Here is a 23,343-nt window from a genome sequence, read left to right as displayed (position 1 = left end):
CACATCCCTAAAACATTCTCTAATTTTGAAACTGTCCTTGGGTATGACAAAGGGGTTCCATACCCTGCAGGTCTGGGCCCAAACAGGTGATCAGGCAATGCAGGCAGCGTCCTAGGCTGTAGTGCACCTCAGGGTGGGTGGGTGGAGTGGAGAGCAGCAGCCGGAGCACGAGAGTGAACGATGGTTCCGCATGGGTTCTATAAAGACCACCTGACAGGTCGACCACCAGAGAAAGACTGTAGAGAGACCAGGTCTGGACACAGAGATACACAAAAGGTATGACCAGCAAGAAGGGAAAAAAACCAAAAAAACCCCCAAAACAAAACAGAAACCTGGTCCAGTCTTAACTTTCTCACCTTAAATCCTTTATACCTTGAGACTTGAACAAATCAAACGAAGCACCCTTTGCAGAGCAGAAGGAATGCACATCAAGTTGCCTATTAGCCAACCCTTCTCCTGATTTAAGCAACAGTTGGGTGGGGCTTTTGTGCTCACACCTAGAGCTTAGACTTTAGCTTAGCTTGTTATTCTCCGATGTAAACGTGGTTCTTATATCTTTTACATTTGTACATATAGAGTCAAACATACAGATATTCCCCCACTTGTCCCTAAGCAAGTTGCAGATTATACCAGATACTGCACTTAAAGTGTACCTCTAATTCCAAGTCACTTAAAACAAAGTAATGACTTGCCAATCTCATAAACCAATATTTTCTTTACAGGAACATAAAGAACAAATCAAATGTTTAAAATGAGACATTTTACTATTTCATAATAAACATTTGATATTTCCTAACGTCTATTGTAAAAACAATGGGTTTATCAGATTTGCAAGTCATTGCATCTTGGTTTTATTTACACAGCCTGCCGACTTTTTCAGAATTGGGGTTTTAAGTGTTGCAGAAGTGTAAGCAGTAAAGAAATAGTGCAATTTAGCTTGAAGGTTCCTGTAATGTGGTTTGGTGGAGAACAGAAGCATAATGAAATAATTTATCAAATGTTTTTCTCAATTTTCTCATTCTGGTATACAGACAGATAGATTTAGAAGTGTGTAAGGGTAAGCGTGTACCTGGACCTCGGGTGAGGTGCTGTCCTGGCTCAAGGTGAACAGGACTCCCAGACAGGTGGACAGGTGTTGAGGTGAGCTGATTCCTCCAGTGTAGCGGTATAGCGCCCCCAGAGCCAGGGCATAGCCACTGCGTGATGCCGCATCTCGAGCAGTCTTCAGCCTGCAGACACGATCAACAAAGTCAGCTGTGATATTAACCAACATTATATTCATGAAAAACGTCCAACTCTATTTGTTCTAGTCTCCAGGGACTGCTTTTAATTCATTTAACACAGCCAATATCCAATGCTAGAGTATGAAAGAAAAACTACAGGTTTTGGTAAGGTACAGGTTAGTGGTCATTTAGTGGCCTATTCTGCTCTTGCATAATTTGAAAAAAAAAAAACCCCCAAACAAACAAAAAACATATTTACATTAAACAGGGTCGTACAGGAGATTAACTGAGGTGTTGCACATAGATAAACATTTACTATTGAAGACTGAAAATCATGCAATAAGATCAGTGAAGTCCAGGAACAAAAACGTGAAATTGGGACACTAAAATCCCACAGCTGCAGTTTTCTTTTTTTAAACGACAGACATCAACTGTCATCGTTTCCTGTCTTGAACACAGTGTGATATCTTTGGGTCCAGACTCATAGCCACAGCTATGTGAAATTTGTTTTGAACTATTTCTGGCTTATTATGCAACTTCTGTGTGTTTCAGTATATTTTTGTATCATGACCTACTTTGTTTATGCTGTTGCTCTTTTAAAGAGAGCACAGATCCAGATCAGTTTCCTGGACGTTTTTGCCTTTCCCCTGCATTCTGTGGCAAGAACTCCTAAAAGAACCAACTAACTAAAAAACTTGAATTTTGACTACTATAACTATTTTCATCAGTGGGATGAAGACAAGTGTAAGAAGTGGTACACAAAGCTATGATTTAACATCTGCCCACCTATCAAAGCAGAGCAGGGAGATAGAGACAGTGAACCCTGGATCTCCAACCACTTGAACCAGTCGGGCTAGACCTTCAGCAGCCAGGCAGCGTAGCAGAGGACTGGTGCTTTCCAGTGCCCCCAACAGGAGCGACAAGGCTGGGGGCCGGATCTCCTCAGGCCCCAGAGAGCCCCGATTGCTACCTTGATGCTGAGGAGAGGTTAGTTATGGTTATTTCGTGATAAAGTCATGAATTGTGAAAGGTTTATGTTTTTCAGAGACTGGAGCAAAGTTATGCTTAAAAAAAATTTGTGATGCACAATTACTTTTTTTTTTTTTTTTTTTTTTGTAAATGGACATCTTGGTGATGTTAAAAAAAATGAGACTCCTAACAGTCTGTAAAGTAAGTATTGTCTCTCTAAATGTCACTCTCCAGCACGGGTGTCAAACTCCAGGCCTTGAGGGCAGGTTTTAGATGCGTCCTTGATCCCACGCAGCTGATTTAAATGGCTAAATTACCTCCTCAACATGTCTTGAAGTTCTCCAGAGGTCTGGTAATGAACTAATCCTTTGATTCGGGTGTGTTGACCCAGGGTGATATCTAAAACCTACAGGACACCGGCCCTCGAGGCCTGGAGTTTGACACCCCTGCTCTACAGTCTCTTGAATTTTCTACAAAGAGATGCTGTGACCCCTGTGGTTGGCCCTGAGAGCTTTGCCTCAATACCACTCTACCCTGTCTGTGTTGGCAGACCACTCCAGCTTGTGATCCAGTTGAACTCCCAGATACTTGTAAGGATGTGACTATTTCGACATCAGTCCCACCAATGCAGACAGGGTCGGGATCTGTTCCTGCCAAAGTCTACCACCAGCTCCTTTGTTTTGGCCACATTCAGCTGCAGGTGATTCACCTCACACCACCACCTCATGAAGCAATCAATCAGTCCTCTGTACTCCTCTTCCCATCCCATGTCCATACTTCCAATAATGTCTGTGTCGTCAGAGAATTTCTGGAGGAGACAGGTTTCTGTAATATACTTTAAGTCGGCCGCATAGATGGTGACAAGGAAAGGGGACAGAACACTTACCTGGGGTGTTCCTATGTTGCTGTTCAGACTCTCAGACACAGTCTGTAAGATGATCAATGTCACTGCCATGTGGTTCATACAGGGCATTCCAGTTGATGGCTTCCAAAGCCCCACAAAGTGTCTCCCTAGCCCCCTGAGACCACCTCTTCACAGTTTTTACAGTCACTGACGTCCGCTGAACCACTGGCCTATATGCTGCTATGAGCAGTACAAGGTTGTGATCTGACCTGTCCAGTGGAGGGAGGGCAGTGGAGGTGTAGGCATCTCTGACAGTAGTAAAAAAATAGGTCCAGTGTTCTATTGTCTCTTGTGGTGCATTTTACAAACAAACATCTTGTTCTCAAGTTATCGCAATCACCGGATTCTTACAAAAACGTACTCTGACCCTAAGGGGGAATGCACTGAGATTTAAACTTGTCTGAGATTTTTAATAAATGTACCTTGTATTAATTTAAATTGATCAATTTAAAAATCCAAGGCGACTTCCTACTTGAGTTATCACATTCGCAAACTTAGGTGTCCACGCCACCTGCCCATCAACCTTTTAGAACTGAGCGGTAAAAAAATCAACAGTAATAGCAAACACAGTTAACCAGCTAACTACACAATATGCATCTTGGTCCTGAGAGTGGTATGCTGATCTCTTGGGTACTATACAATACACATGCGTATTGTATAGTGCACTATTACGGAGCATAGAAAGTGCAGTTTAGTGTGCATCTCATCACTGCCTTGCAAATGCAAGATTGCACATGAAGTGTAAGGATGAGCACAAAAGATTAAAAACAGAATAATGGCAACTGTTCACTTAAACATCAGGGTTTTCATTAATACCGGTTTTCTGGAAGATACACAGGGGTTACGCAGTTGCAGTACCTTGAGCAGACTGCAGAGGGCAGCACAAAGGTGAGTCTGGATAGTCTGCTGGCGTTGACCCTTTAGCTGGTTCACCGTTTCCACAAACTGCTCCAGTATCTTCACCCTGACACACAGGACTCATTATTCCACAGCTTTCTAAGCTTGGCTTAGAAAGCTTATCTATCTGGCAGAGCTGCACCAAACTGTAGCCCTAACTGAGAACAAAAACCTGCATCTCAGATTAGGACCGTGTCCTTCTAAAGAGTACAAACTTGTTGTAATGTTCAAAGAGAAAGCTGTGAGGGTTAAACTATTATAGCTCTCACCCCCTGGGGCAAGTTTTAGACATAACTGTATGTGTTCGTCACTGATGTAGTGGTGCTTATAATGCCAAGACTTTCTTCAAATATAAAGAAAGAAAATAAATAAGAATTGTAAAATGTGCAGAAGTGCTGCCTTTATTGAGGCAGCTTAAATTTTTTTGCTGTGGTTTGTTATTACAACAACATTAAGTATGCAAATGAACAGCTAAATAAATACACCATGTCCTTCTCGTGTCAGTCTGTGCTGGTTAGGCTGTCAGAGGTCGCTTACCTCTGAGCAGAGATTATGTGAGGGAACACGGCTCCAAAGAGATGGATGGAAGTGGTAGCCAGAGCGACAGGGGATGGAAGAGGAGCGGGAGCTTCGTAGCCCCTCTCACACAGACTGAAGGGGTCATTGTCCAATGATCCTCCTCCCACACTGCTACTGTGGAGCTGCAACATAAAAATAAAGCAGTCTTTCTGATTCTAATCCTCAGACTTGTCAAGTTTCTCCCCCTTTGAGCCATCACTGTTAAGAGCTGGGCTGAAGCTCACCTGTTCTTCGATGTATCTGTGGTCAGTGTCATGGAGGGCAGGGCCAGCCAGTGGTAGGTCGTCACAATGACAGAGGGGAGGCAGCAGAGAAAGCTCTGAACATGTCTGATTCAGGTTGTCCTGACCTGACACATCAGACACCAGCTGATTCATCACCAGCCCAAAACTCTCTGTAGTTGGAGAAGAAAACCGACTCACATCAACTACTGCTGCAATCTTTTTTTTCTTTTTTTTTTTGGCCTGTCCCGTTTGGCTCTTTTGCCATCAGAATTGTTGTCTAAAGGCAAAGAAAGATGCCCAACGGATTTACTTTACCAAACTGACCATCCCAGCCTTGCCGTAATGGTCCATTTGATTCACCTTTTATTGTTTATTTTATTTTCACTTACTGAATACGGGACAGACTTGACTGGGGGAAAGAAGGGGAGAAAGAAAGAGGGAAAGAGAAACAGCTGAGAAGAGGGACGGGGGAGAAGGGCAAAAGACAAAAACCAACAGAACGGGCAGAGAAAAAAAAATGCATATATCAATCACCTGGGTCACCTGCTGAGAAAGAAAAAAGAAAGCAAGCAGAAGAGAACAAGAGTAATAGAATAAACAACATCACAATGATATATGGGAATATGACAGTAAATACTAAATGTTAAACATTATTGTGCAGCACATAAGATCAACAGAACACAGTGTGCTTTGAGGTAGGAGCCAAAAAGGGTGTAGTTTGTGGGTGTGATCACCCGTGTGTACACCTGTGAGCATGGACGCGCTTGTTTTTTGTTTTTTAAAAGGTTCCTTCATGTAATAATCTGCTAGAGGGTGTGGGGGGGCCACAGCCCCGTCCTCCAGGGCGTGAAGCAGGTGTGGAGGAGATCAAAACTCCAGACATCCAGAGGCCCCCAGAACACAAAAGACCAAGGAAGACCAACAGAGGGGCAGCTGCGCCACTGTCCCGGAAAGAGCTGAGGAGAGTCCCAGATGAGGGCTCACTCAGCAGCCACGGAGCAGAAGCCAGGGGGAGTTGCAGTGACGCGCCCGTGAGCTCCGCCGGCAGCCAGCTGCGCCTGAGTGACCGAGCCCCAGGCCGAGAGGCCGGGGGCACCCCACCTCCAAAGTGGCCCGAGCGAGCCCCAGGCTCCAGGCCCCGATAAGCGGCCGCCAAGGAGTGAGCCGGTGTGTACCTGGACGCCCATCCCCGGACACAAAGAACCACCAACGCACCGATGTCTGAGGGGGTCCGCCACTGGCAGGGGAAGTGGTGGTAGGGGGAGATAGGCCTCCAAACCTTGGAGGGCCTGAGATGTCCCCAGAGAGGTGGCGCCTGACACCCAACCTGACATATAGACACAGACATACAGGCACACACAGATACAAACATCCATTCCCACCCTCATGCTCTCATATGCACTTACTCCACACTCAACCAACGTGGAGACAGACATAAAGAGACGTTGTACACACGATCACACTCCCCAAGCGTACTCTACAAACCGGGTCTAGGTGCCCCCGCCCCTGGAGGGGGGAACTGCACCCAGACCCAGGTGGTGTTTCCCTTTTCCCTGCGGTGGGGGGAGGCAGACCGCCCCGACTCCGCAGCAGCAGGTTGTCCTGACCTGACACATCAGACACCAGCTGATTCATCACCAGCCCAAAACTCTCTGTAGTTGGAGAAGAAAACCGACTCACATCAACTACTGCTGCAATCTTTAGCTACCCATTAGTGTCTACAGGAACTGTTAGATATTGAAGTTCTGCAGATATGTGAAGTGACAATAAACACTGGACAGTGTGTCTATAAACACTGTCCAGGTACTCTGTTTTCTCATTTTTGCCAAACTTTTACCTTCAGTAATCAGAGCTCAAAGGTTCAGCTTCAAAGTAAAAATTGCACCTTTGAAGGAAACCTCCATTTACAGTTCCAGAACACCAAAAAACAATATTCCTGAAGATATTCCTTCACCTTTACCAGATACATTCAGTGGGGCAATTTAGAATAATGCTGCAATGGCAAAAATGAGCAGATGTGAGTGGAACGTTATGTCGGTAATATAACAATATGCTGTTGTTGTTTTTAAGACACTACCAGCCAACTCATTTGAATTCTAACAATCCCTGTTCCCCAAAAAGTTGGGACATAAATAAAAACAGAATGTAATGATTTGCAATATTTTATTCACAACAGAACATAGAAAACGTATCAAATGTTTTAACTGTGAAAAGAAAAAAAAAACAACCCCAAAGTAATGTAACTTTGAATTTGATGACAGCAACATGTGTCAAAAAAAAAGTTGGAACAGTGTCACTGTGCCCAGTGATAAACCACTGGGGCATAAACATCTGGAAACGGATGAGACCAGCTGCTAGACTTTTGGGAGAAAAATGTTGCCCCCATTCTTGACTGACACAGGATTCTAACTGATCAATAGTCCCGAGTCCTGTTTATTATATTATTTATTTCAAAATGTTCCAGATGTTTATAACTGGTCAAACATCTGTACTACAGGCAGGCATCTCTTCAGACTCTGTGAATCTTTAAATATTATGAGCTTTATTATGCTGTAATCTTTTGCTACCCATCACTGTCTACAGGAGGTTATACAGATATGTGACCCAAGTTTTTGCAATTTTGCATCGAGGAACATTCCAATGAAATTATTCAAGATTTGTAGATTTCTCAGTTTAAACATTTGAAATGCTTTCTATTGCATCCTCTTTCTTTTTTTCTTTTTTTTTAAATTAACATTTTACAAAGTAGGGACTGTTTTCCAACATGGGATTGTGAGAGCAGAACAAATAAATGTGTCAAAGACAAGCAGATCAAAAGGAACAAATAATGTACTAACAAAAATAAGTAAGTAAGCACACTTTTTATGCTTGTGTTTCTCAGAGTTTAGGGTACATAAGTTACCATGAAAGAAGAATCTATATGTTTTTGATATACAGGTGAATCCTTAGGAGTTGCTCACAACTGGTCCTGAAGACGGTGACTCAGGTGGAAAGCTGGATGTATTCAGCTGGGAGTTGCGTTACTAAAAACTAATATGAACCTGAAATCTGTGTGTAATGGCTGAGCTATTGGATGTCTAGAACAACATAAATCACTTATTGGATTATGAACTGTCTGTCTGTTAACATATTTATCTGAACCTAATATTATGAAATTGAGAAAGTAAATGAAAAGATCTGCTAAAACTAGAAAAAGTTGCATTTCCTGCAAAAATGCAGTGTGAATGCCATGTAGTGGAGTCTGCTGAAAACAGCTGAAAAGCGGTGTAGAAGCAGAAGTGCTTGCTGAAGATGGCTGTATATGTGAAAGGATACACTGAAGAGTGTCAAGAAAACAGAGTGCATGCAAGAGGGGAAGATGTGTGGCAACCGTCACAGGTAGGATTCGAACGTTTGCCACCGGGTCTCACGGCAGCTGCTCAACCAACTGAGCCTAACGAGTTCTGGTCCCAAACAAAGATATGATGAGAGAAAAAATGTGCACTGTGGAGCAAAGCTGAAATTTGCTGAAAAGAGGTGAAGAAGCAGAACTTTGTGCTGAAAACAAGTGAAAAAGCTGAAGTTTTAGCTGAAAAGGGGTAAAGGAGCTGAAATTATTGCTGAAAAGAGCTGAAAAACTGAAATTTGTGCTGAAAAGAGGTGAAGAAGCTGACAATTCTGCTAAAAAGTGCAGAAGAGGCTGAAATTTGTGTTGAAAAGAGTTGAAAGTCTAAAATTTCTGCTGAAAAGAGCTTAAGAATCTTGGATTTGTGCTAAAAAGAGCTGAAAAAACTGAAAATTGTGCTGAAAAGAGTTAAAACAGTTGAACCGTTTACTGAAGAAAATGTTGCCATAAGCAGTATTTGAACCCGGCCCTCCTGCTCTGAGAACGGCAGCTTATCTCACTGAGCTAAGACATGGCTCAGCCCGGCAAGCTAAACTTGTGATCACACTGATAATGTGCTCCCTGTCAGCAAAAATCAGCCAAAAAAAAAAAAAAAAAAAAAAAAAATGGCATAAAAGCTTAATATCTCGAAAAGTATAAAAGTTATGAGCACCAAAAGACATAGCAGGCATTAGCAGAAGGAGCAGAACAGTTTAAAGTTTGAATGGTGAAAATCGGCTGAAAACTGAGGGAGTAGTTAACCAGCAAAGGTCGGAGCAACTAGAATAAGGTAGAAGAATAAAGAACTAGAAAAAGTTGCATTTCCTGCGAAAATGCAGTGTAGTGGAATCTGAAAAGAGCAGAAGAAGGAGAACTATGTGCTAAAAACACTGTGTTGAAGCTGCACTCTGCTGAAAACTGCTTTATTTGAAAGGGTACACTGAAGAGTGTCAAGAAAGCAGGGAGAGTGAGAGGAGGGAAGATGTACGGGGAGGACCACAGGTAGGATTTGAAGCTGAGCCAAACTGGTTCTCAGGTGACTGAAAAGAGATGAAACTGAAAATTGTCTTGAAAAGAGGTGAAGATGCTGAAAATTCTGCTGAAAAGAGGTGAAGAAACAGAAAACTGTTCGGAAATGAGGTAAAGAAACTGAAAATGTTGCTGAAAACAGGTCAAGAAGCTAAAAATTCTGCTGAATAGACATGAATCAGCAGAATTTCTGCTGAAAAGAGGCGAAGAAGCTAAAATTTGTGTTGAAAAGAGTTAAAAAAGTTGAACTGTTTATTGAAATTTTTTTTGTCATAAGTGGGATTTGAACCCGGGTCTCCAGCTCTGAGAACGGCTGTTCATCTCACTGAGCTAAAACACAGCTCACCCTGGCGGGCAAAACCAGTGATCACACTTGTAATGTGGTCCATTGATTTTAATGGGCCAAAAAAAAAAAATGGCAAAAAAAAGCTTAATATCTCGAAAAGTATAACAGTTATGAGCACCAAAAGATATAGCAGGCATTAGCAGAAAGAAAGAAAGAAAGAAAGAAAGAACAGTTTAAAACTTGAATGGTGAAAATTGGCTGAAAACTGAGGGACTAGTTAAAGAAATTGGCAACTAGAATAAATTTTATTCTAGTTGAAAAATTGCATTTCCTGCAAAACAGACTGATGAGCAGTCAGAATTAGATCGCGGTGAGAGGTGAAAAATGCCGTTTTTTGGTGTTACAAAACGTTGTGTAACTCAGAACGTAGGTGGGATAGAGGCATAATTCTTGTACTGGGTGAATCAGCAGACTTTGGTGTACTTTCACTGCTCTTTGTACCTCCGTCGTGGAGATATGACGAGAGAAGAAACAGCTTCATTTTCAGAGTTAGAAAACTGAGAGAAGGACAGATTTCCGCCCCTCAAACAAACGTAATTCATGGCTCAACGGTAAGATAATTGTGAAAACTGCTTCCACTGTGAGTGTCAGCAGTGTCTGAAGATATATTGGCACAAGCCTCATGTCTTAACTTCACTTCATTAAGGAGATATGACAATTTGAAAATCCCTCCCGTTACAGGATTTCAGCACTGAGTTTCACAACCTCCCCATAGACTTTGAATGGGGAATTTTCAGACCTTGTGTCACTTCGAGGCAAATTGTGAAAAAAACGTAACTCGCACGATAATGATAGTGACACTGTCTTAAAGCCAACAAAAATACCTACGTTTTGATGTATAATTTGTGTGGGTTCAGCGAACATTGAGTAAGCAACAGGAGTTTGTTCGTACATGAAGAAGGGATTCAGAGCTTAGAGTGCACGCACTCAAACTCTCAGTCCATAGCAACGATAACAACCCATGCAAATCCTCATAATTCATACAAAAGTTAAAAATTAATTTAAGGGAAACGGTAGAACTTATGGAAAAGCTGAATTAGACAATAGTAGCAGAAGGACAGGAGGATAGTTTAAAGGTGGAATGGTGGTTCTAGGTGAAAGTATGTGGAAGTAGTTAAGCTTCAAATAATGCCACTTAGAGCATTTTATGGGATGTCTGCCATTCACTTCAATGGGAGCAGAAACTAGATGAAAAAATTAATATAGCAAAAAATATAACAGTTATAACAACCAAAAGATATAGCTGGAAAGAGCAGAGCTGACAGAAACTGTAAAAATTTGAATGGTGATAATGGCATAAAAACTGGGGGACTAGTTAAGCGGCAAAAAACGTACGGAAGCAACTAGAAAAAGAAAAAGAAAGAACTAGAAAAAATTGCATTTCCTGCGAAAATGCTGTGTGGATGCCTTACGCTGAAGATTTCTGCTGAAAAAAGCAGAAAAAGTTGAAAAAACAAAAAACATTGCCCTGAGCGAGATTCGAACCTGGCCTTTCTGATCTATAGGCGGCGTCTCACCTTACTGGACCAAACTGATTCTTACAAAGAAGAGGTGGAGAGACTGACAATTCTGGTGAAATTAGCAGAAGCTGCTTAGTATTGTGCTAATAAGAGGTGAAAAGGCTAAACATTTAGCAGAAAAGAGGTGAATCAGAAGAAGTTCTGCTGAAAAGAGGTAAAGAAGCAAAAAGATGAGTTGAAAAGAGGTGTAGAAGTGCTTGCTGAAGATGGCTGTATGTGTAATGACACACTGGAGAGTGTCAAGAAAGCAGAGCGCATGCAAGCAGGGAACATGTGTAGCAACTGTCACAGGTAGGATTCGAAACTCTGCCCCCGGGTCTCACGGCAGCTGCCCTACCCTCTGAGCCAAATGAGTTCTGGTCTCAAGCAAATATATGATGAGAGAGAAAATGTGCACTGTGGAGCAGAAGCTCAAATTAGCAGAAAAGAGGTGAAGAGGAAGAACTTTGTTGTGAAATGAGGTAAAGAAACTGAAATTTGTGCTTAAAACAAGTGAAAAAGCTGAACTCTGAAATCCTGCTAAAACAGTAGTAGAGGCTGATATTTTTCAGCTACTCACTGAGCCAAACTGGTTCTCACGTAACTGAAAAAAGGTGGAAAAGCTTAAAATTCTAATGAAAACAGCAGAAGAGGCTAAGTGCACTGTGGAGCAGGAGCTCTAATTAGCAGAAAAGAGGTGAAGAGGAATAATTTCTGCTGAAAAGAGGTAAAGAAGCAAAAAGCCGAGTTGAAAAGAAGTGTAGAAGCAGAAGTGCTTGCTGAAGATGGCTGTATGTGTAATGACATACTGGAGAGTGTCAAGAAAGCAGAGCGCATGCAAGCAGTGAACATGTGTAGCAGCTGTCACAGGTAGGATTCGAACCTCTGCCACCGGGTCTCACGACAGATGCCCTACCCTCTGAGCCAAATGAGTTCTGGTCACAAGCAAAGATATGATGAGAGGGAAAATGTGCACTGTGGAGCAGCAGCTCAAATTAGCAGAAAAGAGGTGAAGAGGAAGAACTTTGTTGTGAAATGAGGTAAAGAAACTGAAATTTGTGCTTAAAACAAGTGAAAAAGCTGAACTCTGAAATCCTGCTAAAACAGCAGAAGAGGCTGATATTTTTCAGCTACTCATTGAGCCAAACTGGTTCTCACGTAACTGAAAAAAGGTGGAAAAGCTTAAAATTCTAATGAAAACAGCAGAAGAGGCTGAGTGCACTGTGGAACAGAAGCTCAAATTAGCAGAAAAGAGGTGAAAACAGCAGAAGAGGGTGAGATTTGTGCTGATAAGAGGTGAAACTGCGGAACCAATCAGAGGTACTGCTTCTGTCTGCTTCATCAGGCTGTGTACTTGTATGTATTTCTGCCATAGACTGTTAACCAGAATCTGAGGTCCATATTAGAAAAGCTGCTAAAATCATTAAACTTTGCAGAATTGTAATAAATTATCAATATGAATTACCGGTCTGTGATAGTGTATAAATTTGTAGTTAAAAAAAAAACATGTGGGCCAAGGTGGAATCGAACCCACGACCTCTGGTCTGAAGAGCGGTGTCATTACCAATCGCGCCACCTCTAAGGGGGCGGGCGCTTTGAAAAAAAGGGTGATGAGGAGTCAGAATTAGATCGCGGTGAGACGCGAAAAACGCCGTTTTTTGGAGTTACAAAACGTCGTGTAACTCAAAAACTAGGTGGGATAGAAGCATAATTCTTGCACTGGGTGAATCAGCGGACTTTGGTGTACTTTGACTGCGATTTACATAGCTCTTTGTATCTCCGTCGCGGAGATATGACGAGAGAAGAAACGGCTTCATTTTCGGAATTTGAAAAATGAGAGGAGGACAGATTTCCACCCTCAAACAAGTCTAACTCATCTCAGAACGGTAATAGGTGAGAAAATAATTCTTGAATTGTGAGTGTCAGGAGTGTCTGAAGATATACAGGGACAAGCCTCATGTCTTAACTTTGCTTCGTTAAGGAGATATGACGATTTGAAAATGCCTTCAGTTTCAGTATTTCAGCTCTGAGTTTCACAACCTCCCCATAGACTTTGAATGGGGAGTTTTTAGACCATGTGTCACTTCGAGGCAAATTGTGAAAAAAACGTAACTCTCACAATAATTATAGTGACACTGTCTTAAAGCCAGCAAAAATACCTACGTTTTGATGTATAATTTGTGGAAGTTGAGTGGAAATTGAGCGAGTAGCAAGGAGTTGTTCAGACATGAAGAGAAAATTCAGAACGGACGAGTGTGCAGTGGGAGTTAATTGCATAGCAACCATAGCAACACATGTATTTTCTGAAAAATCACAAAGTTGTAACTGAAAACTTAAAGAGTCATTACATGAAAACGGTAACAGATATGAAAAAGCTGAATCACACAGGAATAGCCCAATCATCTGAGAACGTTTTAAAGTTTGAATGGAGTTTCTAGGTGAAAGTATGAGGAAGTAGTTAAGTTTCAAAGACAAGCAAGTTTTAGCAGAATTGTAGAAGTTTCCCATTCATTTCAATGGGACAAATTAAAGGAAAAAAGTGTAATATTTTAAAAAGTATAATAGTAATAAGTACCAAAAGATATAGCAGTCGAAAGCAGAAATAGCAGAACAGTTTAGAGTTTGAATGGTAAAAATCGGCTGAAAACTGAGGGAGTAGTTAAGCGGCAAAGAAACGGAGCAACTAGAATAATAAAGGATAAAGAATAAAGAGAAACAGGATCTCAATAGTGTGGATGCCTACGGCATCCACCCAATAAAGAGAAACAGGATCCCAATAGTGTGAATGCCTGTGAGGCATTCACACTATTGGGATCCTGTTTCTCTTAATCAGGTCAGGTCCTTAGTGTGGCAATAAGGACCTGACCACATAGTTCATACTTTTGACACACTTTGTTCCCCAGTTGCTGCTTTTCCAATCCCAGGCTGCAGCTTTTCAGCTGCCAGCGACACATACACATCAACCCCCAGATCCCAGCACACTCCTTTGAACAGGGTAGGCCACAGCCTGCCACATACCCCCATCGCCCGATCTAGGCCGGGGAGTCGTCCAGCCTAGCCTACCCACCCCCAAACATCTGCGTCCCCGGCCCATGGACCAGCGGCAGGGATGAGTGGGACCAGGGGTCCAACTGCATCACCAATGTAACGGGAATGACGGACCCGACCACATACTTCACTGGTTTACACACTTTATTTCCCGGTTGCTGCTTTTCCAATCCTAGGCTGCAGTCTGCAGATGTGCCCAAGCCACACCCTGCCACAATTGGTTTTTAAACATCCACATAAAAATATATATAACTGAAATAATCAATATATTTTTTGTAGCTTTGTCTATAGGGTTATTCATGGATGCAAAAAAAGAAGAAAAATTGTGATAATAAAAGGCAGAAACAAGAGACTTTAATCAAAGGAAAGGAAAGAAGGCAATGAGATACAAAAAGAGGACAACAGGCAAAAAGATGCAAGTCAAAGGAAATGAAAAGAAGAAAGAAAATAAGTGCAAAACAGTATCAGAGGTGAAGCATTACCCTGGTAAGTTTGTGGATGCAGTAGAGCAAGCAGCTCATATACTCTCAGCCTGTAGACGATGGACCAGCTCTTAACTGAATTGCCATAAGACCTGAATAGAGCAGGCAACCTGGAGACATAAATAAATGGATACTAAGACTATATAACTGAAAATGACATTAAACAAATTTTTTAACATACATTTAAACAATTCTATACAAGTAAAACCAACGAGGCACTAACTTGGTAAGCAGAGCCACAGCACAGGTTAATGGTGTGAGTAGACGGCTGATGACTTCATCAGTCACAAGCTCTCTACAGTGCTGCAGCAGGTTCTTCATCGCTGTTCAGACACACAGTTGAGAGAAATTTTAACTTTCTTTCTTAATCACACACACACACACACACACACACACACACACACACACACACCTACCTCTCTTATGGTGACATCTAATTGACATCTAATTGACATAATGCTTTCCCTAGCCCCTTACCTTAACACTAACAATGAAAAATGAATGCCTAACCCCTACCTAACCATAACCCAAATTTAACCCTGTCACTGAAACCACATTTGGAGTCTCAAAAATGCCTTCCAACTTGTGGAGACACAGATTTCTGTTTGGCAGTGAGTGTACCAACCACTGAGTGCTCCAGAACGTCCTTCGAGTGTAACCTGCCACGTGAAGTAGTCCCCACGTCGGAGCTCCATCTCCTGCTCACGAAGTGAAGCAGGAAACACACATCTCCACAGTAGAAGCAGGCGGGGCAGATGGTGCTCCACCACAGCTGGACCTATAAACACAGATTAATACACAAGGCACAACAAATTCCTATCAAATCTTTCATCTCTCCAGATACAAGCTCTCCAATCTACCACAGGGCCTCCTCAGAACACCTCAATGTAGAGGAGCAGCAGCTCTGAGCGCATTCTAAATAACTGAATTCCTTACTGTGTTGCTAAAGGAAAGCCCATCCACCCCTCAGAGAAAGCTCATTGCTTGTATCTGAGATCTCATTCTTTGGAACTAACAATAATAGTGCTAATACAGTTTGACGGATTTATTGCATTTCTCACCCGAACATTTGAAACACTTTTATAATTCAAAAAAAAAAAAAAAAAAAAATCATTACACTTATCTGTTTTAATTTAAGAATGTTCTGCTGGTCAGTTACAATAAATTGGAGATTTGGAGCAACAGAGAGAAAAAGCAGGAAGTGGAAGTAATTATTAGGCATGTTTGTCTCACCATCCACTTCCCTGCCTACTCTGCTGGTGCATCAACAGCAAACTACAACCTATAAAAATTTACCAGTCAACAGCTGATGGTAGAAACAGGTTACTGAATAAACTCTTTGGTGTGACAAGGGATTTAATCAAATAAAATGTTAGTTCAAAGTTTAATATTATATTGTTATATTAGAGAAGAGGAGATTTTATTGTGGTACTAGATGAAATGATGTCAGTCATGGGGACCTGTATACCATGAATTTCTTTCAGGGAAAGCAAAACCTTTCAAATACTAATATCCCCTAAAGAAGCTGCAATCTGTAAGGGCATGCTTCTACTCCATCTCAAACACAATGGTAATGAAGATGTTTGCAGATCTTCACAGTTTCCTCTGGTATGGTGCAAGAAGATTTAGAGTGTAGTTCAGCAGTTTTACCCAACGTGATTAAAGAGGAGATGAGCAGCCAGCCAGCCTGAGTCCTCTGGAGAGAAATCTGACTGTTCTGAGAGGCTGAACGGAGGAGGTCTTCTGCCAGATCCAACACCATCTACACACATAGATACACAACATAAATAATAACAAAGTGGAGCTATCAAACAAACTCATAAACAGGATTTCAGCAATAAAAGTAGTAGCCATGAAACTGTTTCAAAATAAAATTGACAAAAGCTTCAAATCACTCTAATGATGATGTGGTGATGCAATTCTGAAGATGTGTATGGCAAAATGTTCAGTGTAATAATGTGGTGCCAGTGTACACACCTTGTCCTTGGTGTGTGGAATTCCAAGTGGGCAGTGCTGCACTGCTGCCACCAGGGCAGCAATAGCAGCTCCATACCCAGCTACAGCGTCGGGTGAGGATTTCAGTGCCACTAGACGTTCGACGCAACAGTCCAGGAGGAGAGAGCAGTGAGACGGCATAGCCATGGCAACGCAGCGCAGGCACCAAGCAGCAGCCAGCCTGGCCAAGGTGGCTGGGTGAAGGAGGACAGAGATCACCGTGTCCAGGAGGGCTGGATGCATGAGTGGGAGAGACAGTCAGTCATACGCTGAGATTTTGCAGGACTTACGTCCACCTTTGTGAATACATTTGTAAATCACATTTCTTACATCACAACAAGTATTTTATTTGCCAGCTACTCTGAAAAGTAATCAGCTGCAGTGAGATGGATGTACTCCAACTTCACCATCTTAAGCTGCGATGGTATTAGGTTCTTCTCTGTAGGTTCAGTGTGCTCAGGGTATAGTGCAGTGGAAATGCTCCCAAAATTTTGAGATATATTAGAGACATTAACCAATATAAAAAACAAAACAAAAAAAACACTGTTGTGCTTTGTTCTACCTCCAGTATGACCATCTCAAAGTCTTGGGAACATTTCCAGCTAGAAGAGGAGCACCCTTAATCAGCAATGTACAACTGGAGTTAGTATCCACCTCACAGCAGTGTGGAAGATGTTGCATAATATGTGATGCATAGAGAGACACAGAGGTGGTTACAAAGAAAGAAACAAAGAAAGAAATATCTAAATTAAAACTGCAAGCAGTGATAAGAGGGCTTTTGCACTTTGGTGCACACCCTGGCTTGCTGTGGTCGAGCTGTGTTGCGATCCACCTTTGCTATAACTGAGCCTGGGAACTCATTGTTGTGGGCAGACTGATGGTCTGCTATGCCCACTAAATGGTGGTGGAGAATACCCACTAATTATGCATCCGCTCCTATATATATCATGAACAGAACTACCAATGAATTTTATATACATGGGATGATAAGATGTTCATTAAAGTACAATAGAAATGTTTAATTTTTACTGTGAAACATCATCAGTGTTTGAAGTTTATTCATGGTATCACGGACACGCCCTTCAAAAAAAATCTCTTAAATCCCAGGAGGAGTTTGAAAAAGTACAAGTGGTGGGAAATGCAAAAAAGATGTCAAAATCAACTATTAAATTCAAAATGGGGGACTTATGGCTGGTCGGGTTTAGGACATCAATCCAAAATAATTTTTGTGTCTCTTAGGATGTTACATGGGTGTGCCAAATTTCGTACATGTATGTGAACGACAGAGGTGGAGTTAATTGTTTGCAAATTTATAGGCGCTATGGAAGCATTCTGCACTGCACACATCTAAGACCAATAAAATACACAAGTTTTCACAAGACCTGATGTATGTGCAAAAATTTTTAATGGGATTTTGAGCATGGTTAAACTGTCAACAAGGTGACTCGTTTCCCTGAACAACAATAAACGGAGCAGATACAATAAGCCTTTTGCACTGTCAGCGCTCAGGCCCTAATGAGTGTCTTTAACACTATAGAAAAACACATCTTGCAGACCTGTGGTAGTGTCTGTGAGCAGGGGGGCCGCAGAAGATCCCAATCCCTGAACCAATGCTCCCATTTCCAGCAGGCAGCAAACCAACATGTGCTGACTGGCTGAGACATCTGCAGACGAGACTTTGGTCTCCACGTTCCTGTCAGTCAGAGCAGCATCTAAACACACATCATCAAAAACATGCATACTTTTACTAACACTTAATAAATAATGACACTGTAAATCAAATGGCTTCAGAAGCCAGTTACACCAAATATGGATATGGATGTTATTTCCTTTTTTATTTAGCACATTTTACTAAATAAATCTGGCAAAACAATACCCCAGCAACCCCAGCCCCATTTTCACCTATATAAGGTGATTCCTGTGCATCCTACAGGAATTTACAAGTTGATAATAACTTCACTGAAAAATTTGATAGGTGATGTGTCATAAAAGCTCAGATTCTCCAACATTCAGAAATGAAGGTCAAGATTATCACTGTAAGACTGTCAACGTTGGGGGGGGAAAGTGTTGCTGTTACTTTGTTTTAGCTACTGGCTGTACTTTGGAATACAGTTGTTCTCACATCAGGTTTCAGGGGTGTTGCTCCCAAGAGACAGTTGTATTTGTTTGAGTAACATAGTGAACTTAGCTTCACATTTGGCCTAAACGTACCACAAGGTTGTTATTTATAATACTTTTCATTATCAAAATGGAAAATATTCATAATATTTGGATGATTCTTCAGCTTCAAATGTTCAAAAATAGTGGGAAAAAAAGAGTTACTCCCAAAAGTCAAAATAAATTCTAGAGTTCAGAAAAAAACAAGGTAACAAATCTGATACAGCAAAAATTCACATCTGAGAAGCTAGTACCTGTAAAATTGTTTATATTCATATGCAGTGACTTTAATCAGTTGGTACAACTGATATTTTCCTATATGATTTTTAGCATTATTTCCATAATGTTCCTTCAGGAGCTATTCTAGCAATCATAACATGCTGTTATTGAGTGAATTATATATATATATTTAATACATTTGTCTAATACAGAGAAGACAGCCATATACAGAATTTCCTTTCACCATGCTCACCAACTGCTCGTTTCTGTGTGGCCACAGCGAGACAGAGCTGTTTTACAGCGTTGATCTGGGCCTTCTCTCCCAGCAGAGACCCCAGAGTGCTCCTCAGGATAAAAGAGACACACCGACGCGTCACTGCAGCATCAGCTGGTGTCTGCGTTGCCCTGACGTGTGACGCCAGCTCCATCAGCAAGGACAGGAAAGCAGGGAAGTTGGCTTCAAGCCAGGAGCTGCCCAAAGTGGAGACAAACACCACGTAGGCCTGAGAGGCAGGGGAGAGTGAGTTCACAACAAACATCTAAATAGCATGATTCCATGCTGTCACTGTGGTTCACCTGTGTAACTCCGATGCGGACGTCCTTGCTGACAGAGCTTGTACCCTTGAGCATGTCTCCACTGGCTCGGAGAAAACCCCCTCCACCCCGCAGAAACCCTCCAGACAGTAATTCCATGACCTCCTCCAGAGAGCCTTGACTCCGAGCACCCTGCCTGGGGGCTGCAGGGGAGGAGGGGGGCAATAGAGTTTATTGATCTCATATATGTGCAAATAGCTGTCTGAACATACATGTAAATGCCAACGTGGAGGGTTGGTAATTCAACTCACCCAGCAATTACAGTGTGAGACTGCAAATCTAATAAACACTGGGAAGCTCTAACTGCAATTGTACAACTCCAATAATGTAATCTAATGGCCAATTAAATTACATAATAATATGTAATCTGTGAATATGTCTTCACTGACATACTGATTGTTGAACTTGTCATCTATTGTCATAACCTGATGCAGAGAGCTGCTTATTTATAGGTACAGTGCAGCGGGAGGAAAAAAAATAATTTTTTGTAAAAAATACAAAGTAGCTTTATTTATTTTTTGGGAAGCTGAGTTCAGTTTCACACCCAGTAACACCCAAGAATGATTACTGCTAGATTGGTAAAAAAAGAAATCACAAAAATAGAACGGATTTGACAAACTGGAATAGGTTGAAAGACCTGAAAAAGCAAAGCATGATTCCATAATCTAAAGAAACAGATGAAAGACAAATTTATTAATATTCATCAGTCTGGAAAGGGTTACAAAGCCATTTCTAAGACTTTGGGATTCCAGTGAACCATGGTGACAGCCATTATACTTGGCAAAAAACCCCGTCTTTTATGACCCCTAAGCCTTTTGGGAAAATATTCTGTGGACTGAGAAGAAAACAAAAGTTGAACTTGAGTCCCACTAAATCTGACACAAAACTAAACACAGCATTTTATTAAAATAACTTAAAGCATGGTGGTAGTGTCATGGTCTGGGGCTGCTTTGGGTTCGGATAACCTGTACATATTACAGAGCCCTATTTTGGGGTCATACCAGTGAACTGTCGCGGTTCCACAGCAGCAGCTAGGAGAATTCCCAGCAGTTTGGATACAGACACTCTGACGTTGTAGTTTGATCCTTCAAAAGCTCTGAAGCACACAGTGGCCACATTCTCCAGCTCACTGGTCCACAAGAATGCAGCCTCTCTCTGCAGCTCCAACAAAACCTGACCGGATGACACACAGAAGTACTTAGCTATCCAAACATCTGAGCCGAAAATGAGCACAAACCAAGACAAAGTTTCATAGACCTCCAGATTCAGATTGATTTTTAAAACTAGCTGCATGGAAGGAAATCAAACCTAAACTGACAGGGTGTTACAAGAACAATAAATAATAAATAATGTCAAATGAGACATGACAGCTGCTGTTACCTTGGCAGCAGCACAGCGTACAGCCATGGACCGGTCTGTCAGACAGGCTCTCACTACCTTGTAGATGTCACGGTGACACGACACTGCACTGACACCCAAACCTCGAAGGATCCTCTCCATGCTGAGCATGATCTCATAGCGACCCTGAGACTGAGAGCAGCACAGAAGGTTATTTGTGAAAAATCATCTCACAAATCTGCAGCTGTTCTGATTAAAATCTTTCTTTATCTTATAACTACTTTGACCTGTTCAAGTGAGAAAAGCCCTTCAAAATCTCAATCAGAATATCTAGGTAACATTTTCAGCATTTATCACTACACAGTTTCAGGGCAGGCAGGGATGTCACACACATGAGCCAGAGCCAGAATTAGCCTAAAGGTGGTGGTGTCAGAAGTCCATTCCAATGTGTTGTTTTTTTTTCATTATTTCCCAAAGTGAAATTAATTACACACACAAACACATGCACGTTTTCTTTGAATTACCACAAATTACAGAACAAGGTCCTGATAATGAACTGCATTTTCTTTCCTATAATTGTATGTAAGAGCTGTGGTGATGTATTTCTTTGTTTTACTAAAACCGCATGTCTTGGATAATGTGGAAAATATTATAAATCTATTATTGCAGGTATTTGTCCTAGGACATCACAAAGATCCAATGTATAATTAAACTTCTTTAACCTGAAAGAAAGGGAAATAATTTGGAGGTGTTTTTAAAGGTTGCCGGGCAACAGTTTTAGAGGACCCCTCTATATAGTGTTAGACAAATATTCAGCCATACTTGTGCCAGAGCTACAAACTTGATGATAGCTACTAAAAGCTTCTGGTTGAGATAAAACTTAAGTAAATATATAAATGTCCCTGTGTTATATATTTGACCCAGATCCAAAATGAATTCAAACCCAGTTCTTGTTATTTAAAGCCAGATGTGTGCTGTACAATCATTCTACCTCGGAAAGAATTACATATTAATGTCTGAATAAATGTCTGGTTTGTGGTTAGTCTGCATGTGTCCCTTTTTTGTTCCAGCAGAATCACTGACAATTTGTTAAACCTGCTTTAGTCTTTTCTACATCTTTCTGAAACTTACAAAAGCAGGAGATAAGTGAACAAACCTCAGCACTCTTCATAGCCTTCAGCAGGCAAACTAACGTATCTTTGAAGCAGCCGATGAGCATCCGACCAAGCTGTTCATATAATGTGCCAAGACATGCAATGGCTGCCCTGAAAAACACATAAGAAAACGGTAAATGGACTGGCACTTACAGGGAGTGCAGAATTATTAGGCAAATGAGTATTTTGTCCACATCATCCTCTTCATGCATGTTGTCTTACTCCAAGCTGTATAGGCTCGAAAGTCTACTACCAATTAAGCATATTAGGTGATGTGCATCTCTGTAATGAGAAGGGGTGTGGTCTAATGACATCAACACCCCATATCAGGTGTGCATAATTATTAGGCAACTTCCTTTCCTTTGGCAAAATGGGTCAAAAGAAGGACTTGACAGGCTCAGAAAAGTCAAAAATAGTGAGATATCTTGCAGAGGGATGCAGCAGTCTCAAAATTGCAAAGCTTCTGAAGCGTGATCATCGAACAATCAAGCGTTTCATTCTATTTTGTCAACAGGGTCGCAAGAAGCGTGTGGAAAAACCAAGGCGCCAAATAACTGCCCATGAACTGAGAAAAGTCAAGCGTGCAGCTGCCAAGATGCCACTTGCCACCAGTTTGGCCATATTTCAGAGCTGCAACATCACTGGAGTGCCCAAAAGCACAAGGTGTGCAATACTCAGAGACATGGCCAAGGTAAGAAAGGCTGAAAGACGACCACCACTGAACAAGACACACAAGCTGAAACGTCAAGACTGGGCCAAGAAATATCTCAAGACTGATTTTTCTAAGGTTTTATGGACTGATGAAATGAGAGTGAGTCTTGATGGGCCAGATGGATGGGCCCGTGGCTGGATTGGTAAAGGGCAGAGAGCTCCAGTCCGACTCAGACGCCAGCAAGGTGGAGGTGGAGTACTGGTTTGGGCTGGTATCATCAAAGATGAGCTTGTGGGGCCTTTTCGGATTGAGGATGGAGTCAAGCTCAACTCCCAGTCCTACTGCCAGTTTCTGGAAGATACCTTCTTCAAGCAGTGGTACAGGAAGAAGTCTGCATCCTTCAAGAAAAACATGATTTTCATGCAGGACAATGCTCCATCACACGCGTCCAAGTACTCCACAGCGTGGCTGGCAAGAGAGGGTATAAAAGAAGACAAACATGGCCTCCTTGTTCACCTGATCTGAACCCCATTGAGAACCTGTGGTCCATCATCAAATGTGAGATTTACAAGGAGGGAAAACAGTACACCTCTCTGAACAGTGTCTGGGAGGCTGTGGTTGCTGCTGCACGCAATGTTGATGGTGAACAGATCAAAACACTGACAGAATC

The 23,343-nt window shown here is 41.8% G+C and overlaps 1 protein-coding gene across 4 annotated transcripts in view; it reads right to left on the bottom strand.

Annotated features, from left to right (window-relative positions):
* The window catches only part of heatr5a (HEAT repeat containing 5a), a 61,321-nt gene that overhangs the window by 16,416 nt on the left and 21,562 nt on the right, over positions 1-23,343 (bottom strand). For all 4 annotated transcript variants that reach the window (XM_080293766.1, XM_080293765.1, XM_026191683.2 and 1 more), the window contains 17 exons: positions 22,024-22,132; positions 20,910-21,059; positions 20,531-20,702; positions 19,512-19,672; positions 19,189-19,438; positions 18,116-18,271; positions 16,542-16,792; positions 16,215-16,326; positions 15,190-15,342; positions 14,788-14,887; positions 14,565-14,674; positions 4,797-4,966; positions 4,531-4,694; positions 3,955-4,060; positions 2,010-2,200; positions 1,070-1,229; positions 64-253 (listed from right to left, as the gene is read on the bottom strand). In XM_080293766.1, the coding sequence (XP_080149892.1) occupies positions 64-253; positions 1,070-1,229; positions 2,010-2,200; positions 3,955-4,060; positions 4,531-4,694; positions 4,797-4,966; positions 14,565-14,674; positions 14,788-14,887; positions 15,190-15,342; positions 16,215-16,326; positions 16,542-16,792; positions 18,116-18,271; positions 19,189-19,438; positions 19,512-19,672; positions 20,531-20,702; positions 20,910-21,059; positions 22,024-22,132 (2,705 nt within the window). The remainder of the gene's footprint in view (positions 1-63; positions 254-1,069; positions 1,230-2,009; positions 2,201-3,954; positions 4,061-4,530; positions 4,695-4,796; positions 4,967-14,564; positions 14,675-14,787; positions 14,888-15,189; positions 15,343-16,214; positions 16,327-16,541; positions 16,793-18,115; positions 18,272-19,188; positions 19,439-19,511; positions 19,673-20,530; positions 20,703-20,909; positions 21,060-22,023; positions 22,133-23,343) is intronic.

The sequence above is a fragment of the Astatotilapia calliptera genome, chromosome 19 (genome assembly GCF_964374335.1).
Source record: "Astatotilapia calliptera chromosome 19, fAstCal68.1, whole genome shotgun sequence".
Classification (NCBI taxonomy): Eukaryota; Metazoa; Chordata; class Actinopteri; order Cichliformes; family Cichlidae; genus Astatotilapia; species Astatotilapia calliptera.
Note: the sequence above shows the minus strand (reverse complement) of the source record. Positions and strands in the feature narration are given on the sequence as shown.